This window comes from Podarcis muralis, chromosome 11 (assembly GCF_964188315.1).
Source record: "Podarcis muralis chromosome 11, rPodMur119.hap1.1, whole genome shotgun sequence".
Classification (NCBI taxonomy): domain Eukaryota; kingdom Metazoa; phylum Chordata; class Lepidosauria; order Squamata; family Lacertidae; genus Podarcis; species Podarcis muralis.
Genome location: NC_135665.1, coordinates 35,407,855 through 35,426,479, shown reverse-complemented (window position 1 = coordinate 35,426,479; position 18,625 = coordinate 35,407,855). Strand labels below are relative to the sequence as shown.

The 18,625-nt window shown below is 37.6% G+C and overlaps 1 protein-coding gene across 3 annotated transcripts in view; it reads left to right on the top strand.

Annotated features, from left to right (window-relative positions):
- The window catches only part of ATG10 (autophagy related 10), a 92,933-nt gene extending 74,759 nt beyond the window's left edge, over positions 1-18,174 (top strand). For 2 of the 3 annotated variants that reach the window (XM_077936248.1, XM_077936250.1), the window contains 4 exons: positions 10,333-10,401; positions 15,340-15,437; positions 16,453-16,568; positions 17,769-18,174. In XM_077936248.1, coding sequence (XP_077792374.1) covers positions 10,333-10,401; positions 15,340-15,437; positions 16,453-16,564 — 279 coding nt within the window. In that variant the 3' untranslated portion in view covers positions 16,565-16,568; positions 17,769-18,174. The remainder of the gene's footprint in view (positions 1-10,332; positions 10,402-15,339; positions 15,438-16,452; positions 16,569-17,768) is intronic. The other variant, XM_077936249.1, reaches the window with a different exon arrangement.
- Positions 18,175-18,625: the final 451 nt, after the last annotated feature.

Genomic DNA, 18,625 nt, shown 5'->3' with positions numbered 1-18,625 from the left:
AAAATGAATATTACCTTGAGGGTGGGGATATGGAAGATGCAGGACTGAAGACATGTTGAATAAAATAAAAACAGTTGATTTGAGGAAGGCATCTCTTAATTATGTCAAGTGTTCACCGTGATATAGGCAGTAACCAATTTGACACATGTTTAGCATTGTAATGTGTTGTCAAAATGGATCAGCGCAGTTTTGAGGAGAGAGAGGCACCATGAGGTATCTATATTTATGAGCTGAAATCGCCAATTTGCTCTACACAGATTCAGAAACTATTCAGATAATAAAAAACTTAGATGTAAATTAAAACTAATTCTAGATAATCCAGCCTTTGTAAAAGAGATTTCTGTGGTTAAAATTTACAATAATGCAATAAATAATAATGCAATAAAAATACAAAATATGTCTGCTTTCATTTGGCAACTAGAAAACCTATTTGATTTCTTTTTCATTCACTTTCACATAGATACAGAATAAATGCCCCGGTACCCCTGGTTTCTACACCTAAGAATAGTTGTAATAAACTTTTCCTTGAGTAAATAGAGTTCTGAGCAAATGAGCTCATACTCACTAAGGCTTAATCAATAATGGGATATATAATTGAATACACAAAGCTAGTGGTTGAGTAAGCTAATGAGAATGAACAGCTTGAGCCTTTAAATCATCAAGTTGCCAAGAAAAAAAATATAGAATCATAGAACCATTTCACATCTTTGACAAGACTATTGAATTCCTTCAGTGTGATCATCCTTATATGTGCCCTCAGTTGCATAGAAATAATATAGTATGTGAATCAGACACACAACATGGTTATATAAGATAGGTACAAATGGAATTGTATTGTGTAATAGCTAATTATTATAGGTTTATAATATACCGTACCTTCCTTCCCCCCCCTTTCCCCCCACATTTTCACTTTTTATTTTTATTCTATATTGTTTGTTTTAAGTGTTCTTTAAAAAATGAAATAAAAAGAAAAGAAATACATACACAACCTGGATGATAGTCCAGGCTAATACTTGGAAATATACATCCCTAACTTCATGGGTACATTCTGAAAAGTAAGGGTGTTTAGGATTATAGCCCAAGTTTAAGGACTGTGGATTATGTGATCTTAGTAGCCTTCTTTTGAGCCTCTAAGAACATGAATTTCTGCAGTCCTGTATATATTCTTCTAATTCATACCAGGGTGCTCTCAGGTGGTCACGGGTATAAGCAACCTATAAGGTAGCATTTTAGTGAGAATTTGGTGGTGGCATCAAATGTTTGTTCTAGATGGAAGTATTTGTGCGTAGATAGTCTGTCTGTCTAAGGAAGTGGTGTGTTCTAATGTTCCAATGTTACATAGGGATATATTTTCTTTAAGGAATAGGTTTGCATTTGAGGGATCCATTTCTATCACTTTGAGTCCTTTTGTGTGGTGTACACTTCACTGGCTTAGGCAAGTATACCAGATGAGTATGTATAATTATTTCACCCCAGAAACTCCCAATTTTCTTGTATGTATGTCAACCATACATGCATGGTTTATGATGCTGGCTTGTTTTAAATCAACCATTAAGATTCACCATGGTTCATTCTCATTTGAAAGTAGCTAGAATCACCAATACCCCTAAGTTTATGATAGCCTCTACTTGTATGAACAATATGTATAATAACTGTTAGAATTAGCTTTTAAAGCACCTTATGATCCTTAAAATTGATTGTACAAAAGGATTATGCCTAACAAGTGATTTTTCTAAATGATTTAACAGATCTGTTGAGTGTATATAATTCCAAGCAGAATCACTTTTTATATTGCCTGATCTAGTTAAGCTGAGGTACGAGACTCAAATGTGATTTAGTCCATAATGTGTAGGTTTCAGTGGCATGCATCCAAATACTTTGGCTGAAAGTATTTTGCATTAGCATAATAATTGAAGTAGCAATGGAAAAGGGGGAAAAAAAGATACACAGTTTATATATGATGGTGTTTAGACTTCTGTTGGATGGTTCTACTGGTAAGCTGTGTTAAAGGGATTTATAGAACCCTTTTTCTGTTCTCTAATTCTTTGATTGTAACTCTTACCCTGGCGGTAGCTGCAATCCTTAAATGGAGCGGGAGGAATCAACTGGATCAAGAATGATCAGTGATGAACCCAGACTGCAAGACTGAGCCGGGGCTGTCAGTGGAACCATTTAACAGAACCATTTAACATACCTGAATTTTAGGAGAATTTGCAGAATATGTATAGTATTTCCATACACATACCACATACCGAGAGAAAATGTTAGGTCGTAGAATCATAGAATTGTAGAGCTGGAAAGGGTCATCTAGTCCAATCCCCTGCAATGCAGGAATCTCAACTAAAGCATCCATGACAGATGGATCCAAAGTCTACTTAAAAGCATCCAATGAAGGAGAGTTCACCACCTCCTGAGGGAGTCCGTTCCACTGTCAAACAGGTCTTGCTGTTCAAAAGTTTTTAGTCAGAAACTCCTTTCTTGTAACTTGAAGCCATTGGTACAGGTCCTATCCTCCACAGCAGGAGAAAGTAAATTTGCTCCATCTTCCATGTGACAGCCCTTTAGATATTTGAAGTTGGCTGCATCTGGCTGTTAACCAGAAAGTTGGTGTTTTGAGCCCACCCAGGGATGGCTATGGACAGGATTCCTGCATTGCAGGGGGCTGAACCTGAGGGTCCCTGTCAACTCTATGATTCTTTGATTCTGTCTCCTCTCCCCACTTTTCCAGGCTAAATATACCCAATTCTCTCAACCGTTCCTCAAAAGGCTTGGCTTCCAGACTGTTTATCATCTTGGTCGCTCTCCTTTGCACACATTCCAGCTTGTAATCCTTCTTAAATTGTGGTAGAACTGGACACAGTATTCTAGTATGGTTTGATTTTGACATTTATTTTGTAGCCAAGAGGGCAACAGCATTATTACACAGAAAAGGCTTGCTTACATTAGAAGTGCTTGAGGATTTCATTTGGCCAACATTTTTTTAGTGAACTAGCTTGATTCACATCACATCTAATATGTACAGTTTTACTTGTACTTTTTGTACTTCTCTGTGTCACACTACTTACCTCAAAAAAGTACCAAAATGTGTACAAAATAAATAGGTTGATAAATAGGTTCAAAATATCAGTTTTCATGCAATTGCTTTAAAAAATCACAGATAGAGAAGCAGGACAAAATGGATGTATGAATGAACATGTGTGAAACTGATATGGATCATAAATTAATTAATTGATCAATCAATCAATCAATTCCTAATTCATATGCTTACCAAACTTGCTGACTCTAGCCCAGCTTTTCTCAACCTTGGGTCCCCAGATGTTGTTGAACTACAACTCCCATCACCCCTAGCTAGCAAGGCCAGAGCTCAGGGATGATGGGACTTGTAGTCCAACAACATCTGGGGACCCATAGGTTGAGAACCGCTGCTCTAGCCCTTTGTGTAATTTATTTAGTAAAATGTGTGACGCTAGATTAGTGGCCCTGTTCATGTATATCCTTGATGAAAGTGTTTATACATAAGTAAATAAATAAATAAATTGGCCTAGTTCAGAAAGGTTTTAGTGATAATTCACATTGGGAAAAGGGCAATGTGATTTCATGTGTGCCAGCAGCTTAAAATTCCTGGCATCTCCAGGATTTCTGCCATCAGGGTTGCAAAAGTTCTCTTCCTTAGAACCCCATCATTGTAGGCTTAGTTCCCTCGCTACGAACTCTGAAGATATTTCAGTGCTGTGTCATGTCTTTCATGTGAACAGGTACCATCTTGTCCACACCCCTGCAATATCAGCATCAAGTTGCACTATTTTTACATTAATCCAGCTGTTATTCTTTTCACTGTGTGGTTAAGAACCCAAAAGACATGTTCTTTATAGTACAGCAGTAATTCTGTCCATTGCATCACTTAATTTATGGCAGTTTTAACACAAAAATCAATAAACATTATTTCTAAAATGACCAAGTATGTTAATGGTGCGATACTTTTTTCTTAAAGGAAAGAGATTCTTAACTCTTTCTGGAGGGCTTTGATGTAGTGGTGCTGAGGCACAGCAAAGCGACATTGTTGTAGGGAAGTTTTATATCTTAATACTTGACTCATGTGTGGGTAGCTATTCTTAGACATACAGTATTCGATAATTCTGTTAAACAGAAGAGGTTGCATTCAGTATAGTTTAACAGAAGGCTGCTAATTTTTTTCCCTGTGAAAGTTCTTTGAGCTATATCAACAGTTGCTATAGAACACTGGCTAGAACTTCTGGAAAAGCTTTTGTAGTATCAATAGAGAAGATCATAAGCGCCATTATTGCTGAACATGTTTTGCCCTCAAAGTTCTTGTTTCCATCATAAGGCAGTTCCACCGAGTTTGGAAGTATTCAGGTCTAGAGATGGTCATTGGCACCCAGAAGTCTAAAGTCACACCATTCTGCTCTTTTGATGGAAGTTCCATTCTACTACTGCTTCAGGGGATAAACACAGCTAGTTGTTCCCACCACTTTATATGACCACAGAATTTTCAGTGGTGCGCGTTGAGTGTTTCAATTTGTGTGGAGACTTGGAATAAGAGTCTGAGTAACAGCCCTTTCCTGGGTATCTGCCTGCCACCTTTAAAAAAAAAAAGATGAAAGGAAGAGGTACACAATCCTCGGGTGCAGACAATCCTAGTGCAACTCTTCTTTTTAACTGGTAGGGTTTTGATATGTGCAGTGACATAACATGCTGGTGAATATTTTGCTGCTCAATACACCTTCGCTATTACCTTTTCAATTGTCACAATTTTAGCACATTTATTGCTTTTTAGAATTTTAGATTACTGCTAAAGACCTTTTCCTTTTTATATTAAAATGTTAGCACTTAAATGAAAGTTGTAAAAGCATAGTGAAAAACTTTATTTTTTCACATTTCTTGGACAGCTCTTTTTAAAAGAAGCAAACGCTTAGCACTAATTAAAAAGGTTTTTTTAAGGGGGCTCAGATTTATTAGATTTTTTTTTTAAAAAAAAGATTTCCCAGGTATATTGGGCCTTCTTCACTCAAAGCATCTGTGTCACACCATCAGCCCTAGATGATGAAACATAGCAGGATGTATACACAGATAAGGGCACAATACATACCCCTTGATAGTGTGGAAAGTATTCTGCAATTCTGGTAGTTTACAGCAGGAGAGCAGTGATTAGTAGTACTAGGAATCATCTGTCTGGTAGCGGCCTAAGATATTTGTTAACGTGTCAACTTTTCTTGATTTAACAGGATTTTTAAATTTTGCAGGCATCCTAAAACATGTTTTGAAGGATTTTCAAACTTTTACATTTTCTTTTATCAGGTTGTGTTTATACCAAATTCTGCTCCAATATCATTCGTTTCATCCGTACACAGCTTGTTGGATTGTCTTCTTATACCTTAAAAAAACCCCACAACTTCAGAACATATTTTAAGGAGTCATTTAATAAAATGACATGTAAGATACTAAAAAGTTGATGGCTAAATTAATTTTATTTTGGCAAGTATTGAAAAATATGTCATCTGTTTATTTTCATGAAAGAATGAGTGATGTGCCAGTTCTGAGAACAAGAGCTAGTCTGCCAATTTTCCAGTATAAACTTTTTTAAAAAGTGTTTAATCAGTTATAAACTTAACTGTAACTGAATAGACTGTGTTTCGTAGTGGGTTTTGTTGCTGTTGTTGAACTTATGCAGCATCTTCATTGTACTTCTCCATTAAGAATAGAGATCCTTGTTCTTAGGAGTGAAACAGAAAACTAAACAGGAGGGCAAAGAAAAGGGCAATGCCAGTAACAATTAAGGCTTATCAACAGGGCTATAGTCTACAAATATCAGAGAACTATAACTCCCATCATCCTTGAATATTGGTGAAGTTGGCTAGGACTAATAGCAGTCCAGCAACCTACGGGAGCAGCACCAGTTTGCCACTCCAACTTACAGAGGAAAGTTATTATTCTATACATGCTAGAAGCAGGTAGTTTTTATCTGAAATGCAATTATCACTTTAACAAAATAGCCACTGACATGTATCTCCTGGAGGTGCAAGAAAACTGAGATAGATTGTATGTTGTCATCTTTTTCTTACCAAGTGTCGTGTACTAGCGAAGGGAAGGAGGGTCATAGTCAGCTTGCTATATGGTACCCCAAACAACTGAGTATAGCTCAGTGTTTTCTTCTTTCCACATGCAAGTTGACCATGTTCGTTACAGTCTCATTAATTTTGATACGGATAAATACTCATTTTACAAATATGGTGCATAGGCAATATGAGATCAATGCACTAAGCACTGTTGGATACAGAACGGGATTTGGATCCAATATCACTTTTGCTTGAACCTGGGGAATAAAGATGGGAAAAGAAGGATGGCCACTGTTTCATAAGCACCTCACAGGAAGACCCTGATGAGATCATTTTGTTACAATAAGTATTGAAAAATAACCAGGTTGCATTTCCCTAGTCCTTGAAAGGTTATCACTTAATAAATCTGTTAGTCTTTAAGGTGCCACAAGACTCATTGTTTTTGCTGCAGCAGACTAACATGGAATGATGGTACCTTAAAGTTCTGTGCACATGTAGATAACAACAAATGACTTCTATTGCTGAACAAAAGCTCCATCACAGAGTAGTTGGCAATTTGTCATTGTATAAATTTGAATTACAAGTCGGGGGGGGGGCAGAGAGAGAGAGAGAGAGAGAGAGAGGAGAGAGGCCTCACTGTTTCTATGGCAGCTTCTGATATATTTGCCTTCACTTGATTATCCAGTAGCATTTCAAGTGATGTCTTGCTAGTCTCACTTTTCTAGGTGCAACAATCACAGCAGGGAAATGTGTCTCTATTTTATTAAATCTAATAAAGTGTAGAACAGAAATAGCCAACATGGTACCACATTAGCTCCTTCTTGATAGAGGATAATGGTAAATACTGAGGAGAGGCTGTATCTCAGTGCAGAGCACATGTTTTGCATGTACAAGGTCTTAAGTTTGCAACTCCAGTTACAATAAGCTCAGGAGGAGAGCTTCAAAAGTCATCAACCTGAGACCCTGGAGAGTTGCCAGTCAGAATAGGTAATCCTGGGCTAGTTGCAGTCTAAATCAGTATAGGGCAGCTTCATATTTTCAACATGTCTTATCTGAAAAGCAGGATTCTCAAAACAATTTCCTTAGGAATGTGTGCTCCATATATAGTGGCCTTAAATTGAAGCACTCTATTCTGTGTCTTTATACTGCGCTTAGCTTTTCTCCAAAATAAGTATTATAAATATTATTCAATGTGCACAACATTGTTCCATACGGAAGGAGTATGTTATCGCCTCTGGCTGAGACTGTGGCTGCCTTGTTTCTTGAAAACTTAAAGAGTTCCTTTCTTTCAAACCTCAGTATTTGATTCAGAGAACATATACAAGGGCAAGGTAGTGAGTCAACAGAGGACTGTTGCCAGAAGCTCTTGATTCGAAGAAGAGCAAAAATGTGCTACCAAGCTAATTTGTAATTAAAAAATAAGTTTATGGAGAAAATAAAATAAAGTTTCCCAATTTGCACTTCATTTCCCATTGCAGAAGGATTTGGACTTGGTAGATGATGATGATGATGATGATGATTTGTAATGGCTGAAATAGTGAGAGTTCCAGTTTCTTTTCAAAAACAAGCTTCCAAATGATTGAGTGCCGTATTGCAAGGCTAGGCTCTGGTTAAAAAATGAAGCATTCTCCCCTAGTAACAGCAGGGCAGCCTGACTAATGGGAATTGAACATTTCCTTTCCTGTCATGATCCAAACAGAGAGAGGCCTTATTAAGGGTGTCCACTTCCTTTTTTTTTTTTAAAGGGATTGTTTAGAAATCTTTATTATTTAAGCAATGTATAGGCAAACATGGCCCTTGTTGGGGCTCTGCTGTTTACCCATCTACTTTAGCAGTCACTGTGAACTCAGCATTATTGTACTGACTTTGTCTCATCACTATCTTGGAGCGTTACTTGGAGCATAAGTATTACTATTTGAAATCCCTAGGCTAAATCAAAATTCCATTGCTTTTTTAGACCCCAGCTGAGTGGCGTACCTTAAGCAAACATGTATCAAATTGTATATATGGGTTCTAGAATGATGTGTTGGTGCAGGTTTGAGGGAATATCTGCAGGGGGGTGTTTTGGTGGTCAGGCGCATCTAGTCTTTATAGCCAAGCCTTTCCCTACCTGGGCCCTCCAGATGTTGGACCTAAATTCTTAGCAACCCTAGTCAACAGGACCAATGATAAGGACCAAAACATCTGAAGGGCACCAGATTGGCTATGGCTGCTGTAGTCCATGAATTAGTTCATTTCAACCTTCACTAGTCCAGTGTCTATCTGGATGGCAGAGTACTGGACACAAACCTGTGTATTTTAATTGCATGTCAATCATCCATTTCTCAGAGTTTTCAGGAAGTAAAGTTTATTATTATTTCCTCCTCTTAGTCTGAAGAATGGCTGAAGTCTCAGGTGGTATTGAAAAAAATGTTCAGTTACAAACGTTTTCCGCTGCCCTTGATAAAAGTCTTGACATCCCTCTATGAATGATTTTCATCAAAGCTATATCATGCAAACTGGATGTGACAGAGGATGTTTTGGACAACAATCCCTTTCCACTATAGGAGAAATGGAGAGCCCATAAAGGCTATGATGGATGCTCCAAGGCAGTTTAATGTAGCACTAGAGAAAATAGAAGCCATTACTACTGGAGGAGCTCCAGTTATGACAGGGAAAATAAATGGTGCTGTTACAGGAAATGTACCAACAACAAAATACCTGCTGTTTGGGGGAAGGGAAGTAAAACACACAGTACCAGCTATCCAGAACTAATTACCTTGCTGTAATGCCCAAAAGTGACATTCGTTGTTAATTGAAATTTGACATGGATAATATTTCACATATTATTTTAGGCATTATCTCACTGTGTGCTTAAAGTTATATAACACAGGCTGAAAGTTTTGTTTTGTCAGTGCTAGAACTTAGGCATGGTTTGCTTTCTCTTGGGATGAAAAGAGAGTATTTCATATTTTTTTTCTCATTGAGATCTAGTAGAAATGACATTTTATTTGGTCAATGATAAAAGAAGCATAAGGGACTTGAAACCAGAAAGATTTGTCTTTATTGAATGCTGCTGTTGCACATGCTGGAAAAAGAAGCTTGCCCCATAATGTAATGGCTTTTGGGGCCATCAAACTCCTAGTGTAGGACTGCATTCCTATTTTCAGATTGCAAAACAAAAAGCTTTTTAAAAATATCACAGCTGCTATCTTCCTGTTTTCGCTCTGAATTGCTCTACAGCAGAAGATAAAACTAATTATCATTAGGTTCAATGTGTCATTAAGCATTTCCTGGCTTTCCTTCATAATAAGATCTTTTGAAAAAGAGAGTCAAGCAGAATCTTCTGTCTGACAATCCATGATACAGAAAATGGTGGGAAATCAATTTGCCTGGTAGGTTGGTGGAGGGGAAATTCTGGTAGACCCTTTGTTTCATGTCTGTGATTCTGTCTCATTCTTTGCAGGGAAATAATGCTTTAAGTTTCAGAAAAGTATTTTCACTTTTTGATGCTTTGTTCCTGTCCAGAAGACGCTTTTGCTCCTGTAAATGTCAGGTTGCCTCCTGCAAAATTCCAACACACATTAATCAGGAAATGTCTACTGCAGTAGCAGTTTCACCCACAAAAGATTAATTTATAACTAAACTAAGTTGATTTTTCATTTAAATAGGTTTGTGCTTGCAAAACTCAGTGTGATTCATGTTTCTTTTCATCACTGATATATAAGCCTGACATCTGGAAACTAAATACTACTTCGCCTTTGTGGAGAGGATTTCCAGACACGAAAATTAAGGAAACTTCATATAGTAGAAAGTTTTTCAACATATGTATTTTGGCATTCTTACTTTGTTTATACATTCCTCTTTCTATGTTTCTATACTATTTTCTATATCTCAATCCCAGTTGGTGGCTTGGACAAAGAAAGGGGAAGCAGTAGCTTTGGAAACTGCTCTAGGAACTACACGAGCAGCGAGTTTTCCATTATCAATTCCCCAAGCTGCTAACTCTTTCGATAACCTTCATTGCATTGGCAACTATCCACAACTTGCTTTAGTGTGCCTCCATTTCATTGGTTTAACCTTGGATGTACATCAGACTTTTTAACAACTCACAAACAAAAGGACATGGTTGAGCTTATCATATAAAAGTCTTAGCACAAAAGTTTGAAAAATATAGCTTCCTTCTAAACTACTTGAGTGTTGAGTGTAAACTAAAGTAGCAACTTTGGGGGATTGATATAGTCAGTCAAAAGTGAAAATCTGCATTTTTTTGTTTCAGAATAGTCTTGATTCAAAGGCAATCATGTTTACATGTACCAAAGGGAGGGTAGGCTTGCTGCTGAATGAGGTAAATTATCTGTATGATGTGTCTGATGTGTGCTCCAGAGTGCACAATAGGGATCACTCAGCCTATAAAGAGAAGACTTACCTGGATCTGAAATATATTTCATTTATGAATCATTTCCTGTGAAACATCCCAAAGTGATTCAACAATTTTAACAGTAAAAATGTATCTAAAAGCAATTTCAAGCCTAATACAGAGACTGGGGAAAGAATCTCCACTTAAAAGTGTTGTTGGAAAAAGAAGTTATTTAATAGGTGCCGGAAATATAATAGAGGTACCAGCTCTTTGATACATAACAGGAGAGAGTTTCAAAAAGCAGGTATTTCCATACTAGAGGTCTGATTCCTACATTTGTATGGGCTCTCTTGCAGAGTGCAGTGATCATTTGATTATATAAGTAGTTAAGTGATCTTCTAGGTAGTGTGGTGTAATTATTAGAGTGCCTGACTAGGATCTGGGAAACCAGGGCTCAAATCTCCACTTGGCCATGAATCTCACTGGGTGGCAGTGAGCCACTAACTCAACTCTCAGGTTGTTGTGAGGATGAAATGGGAAGGAAGAGAACTATGTATGGCACCTTGAGCTCCTTGGGGGAAAGGGGGGCTATAAATGTGATACATAATTAAATAACTAGATATCTAAACTGGGTCTCAAACTGTATAGGCCTTTGTACACCAGTACCAACACCTTATACTTAGCCTGGTAGCTAAATTGGTTGCCAGTGCAATTCTTTTAGTGGTGGCGTAACATGGTGGCAGTATTCTGCCCCAGTGAGCGGTCTAGCTTCTGCATTTTGCACTAGCTGCAGCTTCCAAGCCAACCTCAGGGGCAGCCCCACATAGAGTGCATTGCAACAATCCAATCTGGAGGTTGCCAATTCATGGTGTTGCAGTCCAAAAATGGCCATAACTAGTTTTTTAAAAAATAAAAATCAGCCAGAGCTCATAAAAGGCAATCAGGTCACCTGGGCATGTCACTTTACAGAGATGAATTGAACCTACTCCTTCAGGGGCAATTGACAGTAATTGACCCCAAGACTTTGAACATACAATTGGGGGACAATAATTGACCCCAAGACTTTGAACCTACTCCTTCAGGAGTGATTTACAATAATTGACCATAATTGATAAAATCGCAAGGTAAGTAGGTGTGTATGTGTGTGAATGAGGGGGAGAGGGAAACAACTTGAAGAAGAGTTGATGTGTTCATATTCACAGCACAACAAGACATGGGCAAGACATAACTGGAATGTGTGCATAAGTAGGGACGCAGTGTTATTATTTAATACCGTTGATGTCATGCACACTATCCAATAGATTTCTGTGACTTTTGTTCCATCCTTTTCTAGACAGCATTCCACATTCCAGCGACCCTGCTAGTTCAGGAGAAAATCTTATTTTCCCAGTAACAATATATTTAGTTTGAACTGTGGGAAAATGCAATATCCTTGACACAGAAAATGGTGTATAATAGCAGGATGACCTTCATTATATCAGAGCCATTATCTGATGAAACAAGATAAAGACACTATGCTGGGTACAGATACTCAAGATGTAGGTCAAAGAAAATGTTTGGGGAAAGGTTGTCAGTTCATTGTTTTAGTGCAACAGTGTTCTGACTGTTGGTAGCATAGAATTAGATTAACAACAACATGTTAAAACAACAACAACAAAGTATCTAAATATACATACTGTACAACTAAGGAGATTATATTATTTTTTGTTGTGTGAATAGTCTTAATGTTACATTTTTGTGAAAATTCAGCATGTGAAATTGCTTTTGTGTCTAGATGGAAAATCAGGAATTCTAACAAAAATCTGAACGTGCATGTTATTGGTTAAGCTGATCGTGGTGTTTGTGTGTGTAATTAATATTCAGTATCTTCAGCAAAACATTGCTAACAAAGTAGTGTGTATTGTATGTCAGTAAGCATCCTATATTGGGGGAAAGAACCCATCACATCAGTGATGGAGTTCCAACTTTACAGAGTGTAGGAGGGCAAGTACCTGCCTCAGTGGCTTATAACCTGCAATTCAGTAGAGCTGGAAGGGGCAGGAAGTGTATGCAAGTTGAGTTAACTGTAAGGAATGGGAACAAGGTGGTTGTGCCAAAGGCATTATAGAAATTATCCGCAAAGCTGTTAGCTGCCTAGGACAAAGGTGCTTCTCTTTGTGGCAACCCATCAGTAATGCTAATGAAGCCAGTGAGACCACAATATTTGTGCCTCTCTGATATTAGAGCATATTAGCCAGTGTCCTCGAGAGAAAAGACAAGCAGAGAGGAAAGATGAGAGAGGCGAGATCTAGAAGCATATGGGAAGTATAAATAGATTATATAGGGGAACTGGAAAGCCACCAGGAGAGAGAATTGATGGCACCATGGCTTCTCAGGCTGACTTTCTAGTTTGAAGATAGGATAGCTACCTGCTAGCTGTGTTATAATTTGTGTTTGTTAATTTTTTGTCATTAATAAAACTCTTGTTGCCAATCCAGGACATAGTCTTTTTCAGAAATCTATCTTTGCTAGAAGTATTTTCATACATTTCAGATTCAGTCTAACAGCTGAGTGAAATAATATATTTTCATTCAGATTGGCATTTACTTCATAATACAGAATGGCATCAGTTCACTAGCATGGATAGCAGATGGTAGCATAGTTGCATGAATTTGTAGTTTGGGCTGTCTTCAGGATTAAAATAAAAGGAGCCCCAACAATTTTTAGTGTTCTTCTACATAAATTTTGTTGAATTAATAAATTTTGTGAAATTTCCATTCACAAAAGGCTCTTTGATCCAGTGGAGATTTATGTGAGTGAAAAGGGGGATGGAGTATTTTCCACAGATCCTCCCTTTCTCCTACAGTCTTCCCCACACTACTTCCCAAATTGTTCTCAATCCTCTGGAGCAGATTTGTTTGGGGCAGGACAGAGATACAAAGGAAAGGGGAAATTAGCAACAAAGTCCATTTTAGTATTTCAGGTCTAAACATGGGATTACATGTTTGCAGAATTCCAGTTTCTGGCTGGCAAGTCAGTCTTGAATGTTGGCACTTGCTGCATTTTGTTTCATTGTGTAATCAGACATGGAAATCAGTCCTGAGTCTACAAAAGTGTAGCTGGTAAATTGAGATCTGTAGAAGTGCAGATGTAGGCTGTGCTTTAATGTGAAAGAACATTCATTGGTTTCAATGTACATGTAAGTTGGTGAATAGAGAAAGCATTAGTATTCAATCTTACAGATGGCCAGATAATTTGCTTTTCAGCCTTCCTTAACCGGGTGGCTGTGCTGGCTGGGTCTGATGGGAGTTGTAGTCCCAAACACCCATATGGCATGGGTTGGAGTGCTGGGAGGCTGGTCTAGACTGTAGTCGTATTTGACATTCTTGGTATTTGTTTGGAATGTATTTTTTTAGGCTTGAAGTATGCTAGGCTCCAGTTTAAAATCATTACATTTGATGTGTGTGTGTGGAGGGGGCGGGTCACTGTGGAGCATAAAGGTAGCCTCAAAATGTCTTCCTAGGGAATATTGTTGTACTGCAGGAATGCATTAAAAAATAACTCTTGTTGTGAACCAAATGCAAATTCTTGAAATCCAACAGTGACTAATATTCTTAGACAACTCTCATACTGCTGTAGAAGAGTTCAGTGAAACAGACCAAATTACGGAAATAAACATGGAATTTGTGGTACCTCTATAATTCCCTCTCCATACCTTCAAGAGAATAAGTTCTTTAAGGATTACATGTTTTTATTTATCCAGCAATTCTAATCCCTTATTTAATCCCTTTAATTTGTGTTTTCCCCAATAGCTTATTTTCTCTTGTATAGTCTTTATAAAGTGATACTCTAACATGAGCTGGTGTTCTTAAATATCTTCGGGGTGTTCTCAAAGTGTACTCATCTTACTATTTTTAATATATACTATCTATTTAATCATCTGGCCTAATATCCAGATGATTCACTACTGTGATTGCACATAGTTATAATTCGTTGGCACACTGAATCCCTGAGGCCTAAGGCTGCTTTCTGCATGTACATACTAGACTTGGGAACTGCTAAAATATTAACAAATGGCAGAAAACCTGCATACCCACAGAACCCAGTAGAGGTCTTAGGTAGCTTGATACTGTGTAAATTCATGTTTAGTAATAAATTAATAAAGTTTATTGTGCTTCTTTAAAAATGTTTATATCATTCATAACTTTGTATAATTGGTATCTCTCTTCCTGTGTCAATATGCTAAATTGTGTTGGAATATAGCTTGATTATATAAATTTAGTTTTAACATAGGTCACTTTGATCACTGTTCAAAGTCTAATGAGGATACTCAAAGGACTGTTTCCTTCCATACATTCCTGTCTGCTCAGTGAGATCAACTGGTGAGATACATCCAAAGTGCCATTGGCAAGAACGTGTAAAAGTGCCTTCTCTGTTATTGTGGAACTCTTTGCCCTGGAAGATCTAGCTTACCATCATCACTATGATGCTATTCCAGTGCTGTTTGAAGATGTTTTTGTTTCAGCAGACTTTCAACCTGGCTGGAGTCTGATTATGCCTGGATTTCTCACTTTTGGTGCTTTTATCTACTGGACCTTGTTTGTGTTTTGTTGTTAAGTTTAAAATGTTTATTTTTTTAGAAAAAGAATGTTAATTGCCTTGGGTGTTTCATTTATTAATATTTCTGTAGAGAAGTGAATATGACACATAAATAAATGAGTGTAATCTATCAGAAAGAATATTGGTCTTGGATTTAGAAGTCCTAGTCTAAAGTCTTAGATTTAGATTTATTGGTGTTTGGCAAGTTGCTATCGCTTAACCTTCCATTCCTCATCTGTAAATTGAGAACCTTAAGAACTTAACATTACAAACACAATAATGATTGTAAACTACTTTGGATACTGAAAGTGCTATATAAATAATATAAGCATGGCTGATCTTTTTCAGGAGCATCCATTGCTTGGACAGCCTTTCTTTGTTCTTCATCCTTGCCGGACAAATGAATTTATGTCTGCGGTGTTATCCAGTTCGTATAAACAAAGCAGGCAAGTAGTATCAGTGTGAGGTTTATTAGGTTCTCATATTCACCCTAAATAACCAAGTAAAAGTGTACTGTTGTAGCCAGACAAACTCAGGTTAGAAATAAGGCACAATTCTTTAAACTTGTTCTTTATCTTATACTGTAATAAACCTGGGGGTGTTGCTGATAGTCCTTGGACATTTTAGGAGGTGTTTCTCAAATTTCATGTTCATAATATTTACTTGGTCTTCTTTGTTATTAATGTGTGGACTAGGCTCCTCTGGAATTTCTATGATTAAAAGACTTGAGTGGAAAATATAATCTGCAGGGGCTTCTTATGGCCTCTGGCTACTCATGTATGACCCAGGGAATTCTGAGAATTTGTTTTCATTTCTTCTTCTTCAAAAGAATTGTTTGACTGTATGGTTTCAAAGATAAATGTGTGATGGGAGACAAGATTACAAGCAAGGTCTGATCTTCTAGCTTCCATGATTTGGAACTCGAGATACCCTTTCCCTAATTACTTCAGTGATTTAGAGGGACTCTGCTTAGAATATGCTAATATTTTGCAATGCTGTACCCACTGAACCCAACCTTGCAGGTCTTCAGAAGATTGTGTAAAATGTTCTTGTTTAAACAGGCTTTATGCTAGACCTAGCATCAGAGCTTTAGTAGATTTGATTTGGGAGTATGTTTTTTAGATCTGTTGAGATGTTTCATTGACAGTTCATTGTGTTGTTCTTTGTTTAATTTCTTTGGTTGCAGCTTTTATTATGTATAGATATGCTTTGTTTATAAGGAAAATCATTTTTTCTGGATTTTTACGACCTTAAAGTTGGCGGTTTCAGATTATTGTCACACAAAACTTGGAATGTCAGAACTTCCGTTTAGGGCATTTTGGGATTTCCCCCTCCTCCATAGTAATGATGTGTGCAATGTTGTATCAATTTTATAAAAAATTGGTAGCCATTTAAAATTATATCCAAGCTTTTAAAGATAGCTGGAGTGTAAAAAAAAGCTATTTTCTTTTTGCTTTGTAGGAATACAAACTATATTATTTCATGGCTGAGTATCGTAGGCCCAATGGTGGGTCTCAATCTGCCTCTGAGTTATGCAAAAGCCAATTCTGAGCAGACTACAAGTGCTGACTAAAGAGGTAAAAAAATCTTACTTAAAATTTCATATTTAAAAGCCATGTTACTCTTTTCCACTTTGTTAAATATTCTTCCGGATCTGATTATCAATGCTTAAAATATAACACTGTTTTTGTTTGTTAATATCTTCATCATCACCTTAAACCTTAAACTTGTGCATCCTTTTTATTTCTGAAGTTAGCAGTTGCAGATTATTATAGTACAAGTACTTCGCATCTACCAGCTAAGATGTCTGTGATGGTGATTGGCATTCTGGCTTAGGATACTTCATCTCCCCCCCCCCCCCGCATATTTTATCACCATTTTTTAAAAAATTGTATTTTTCTTCTTCTGTAACTTTTGTTGTACACCACCCTGATACTTTGTACAAGAGTGAACACACACACACACACACACACACACACGTAAAACATATGGGGAACACGTGGTTATCCAGAAATTGCAGGTCTTCAGCCGCTATCCTTTGTGGTCATTTGCCATGTTGGATGGGGCTAATGAGGGTTAGAAACCAATGCTACTTTTCATGTAAAAATGGTGCCCAGAGTGTCATTTGCTTTTCCTTTGGTTGTATGACTTGTGCAATTGGTTCTGTAGACATTCCTTAACTGTAAAACGCATTAAATATACAGTGGTACCTTGAGTTAAGAACTTAATTTGTTCTGGAGGTCCGTTCTTAACCTGAAACTGTTCTTAACCTGAGGTACCACTTTAGCTAATGGGGCCTCCCGCTTCTGTTCTCATCCTGAAGCAAAGTTCTTAACCTGAGGTAGTATTTCTGGGTTAGCGGAGTCTGTAACCTGAAGAATCTGTAACCTAAAGAGTCTGTAACTTGAGGTACCACTGTATATTGAAGGGCCTTCTCTTTAGTTGTGCTGCTTCTGTGGAATCCCATCCCCCTGTAACAACAACTGGCATTTTGGGCATTTGATTATGTGGGGTGGGGCTTACTTGCCTCCCCTAATATTTTATTCAAGTTGGCACCCCTGCTACTTATACCCGAGCACTTTTTCTCTGCAGTGAAGCAGTATATTGAAACACTGCCAATAACCATTTTAGTAGCTGAAGGAGAGGTCGCCAAAAAAATCAATTAAAAAAATCAAAATCAGGAGTGACTTAATTTAAGCAAGTCTAGTGCATGCTGTTATATCCATCCTGTTCCAGTTCCCAACTTTTGATTCTGCTTTTCATTATTTCTGTTTCAGATTCTGAACAGGAGCATGGGTAGTGGCGAAGCATAAAGATGTCCCACCAGTCCTGTAGCTCAGCTCAGACAGGAAACTGAGGATAACATCAACATCACCACAAGAAGCCTAAGCAGAGGCTATGGTTCATTAACATCCATGTGTTAATTATAACCAAGTCTTAGGAAGCAATTCTAATTGCAACAAGTATGATACATGGTCTTGGCAGGAAAGAAATGTCTGTTCTCTTTTCCCAAACCTGATACAGTAACTGTTTTGGGGTAACTTATTTCTGAAGTAATTCACAAAGTATATCCACAAAAAGACAACATTGGTGATTGTCAAAGGAATTTAAAGTTTCTACCTACCTTAGCTTCTGTTGCTTTCAGCTGCTTCTATGAAAAGGAATAATTTTGTAGGAAATGGTTCCCTTGCTGCTGTTTTGCCTTGGCTTAGACCCATTAGCGACATTTATAAGTTACCAATACACAGATTGCGTCACACATTACAGAAAACACTTTCCTTGAAGAATCAGCATGAAACTGCTGTTGCGCTCTTCGTGTGTTAGGATCAGACATGGTGTTTATAGGCTTCATACACAGACTACGTGAGAACTCACAGCCAGTTCTAGAACTGGCTGTGAGTTCTCACGTAGTCTGTACACACAGTCATATACACGTAGCAAAGCACACATTTGACTTGGGACAAAACTGGGTATGATGTGGCAGTCACAATTGTTGTTTATGTGTCTTCCCTGAGGAAGGGTGTGTGATTTTTTACCTCAGAGGTGCTGTGCAGTATGAGCACTTCCTTTTTATTACCTTTTCACAGTCACCTAAACACTTTAGCCCTCAGATTTGTTCCAATACCAGAAGTGC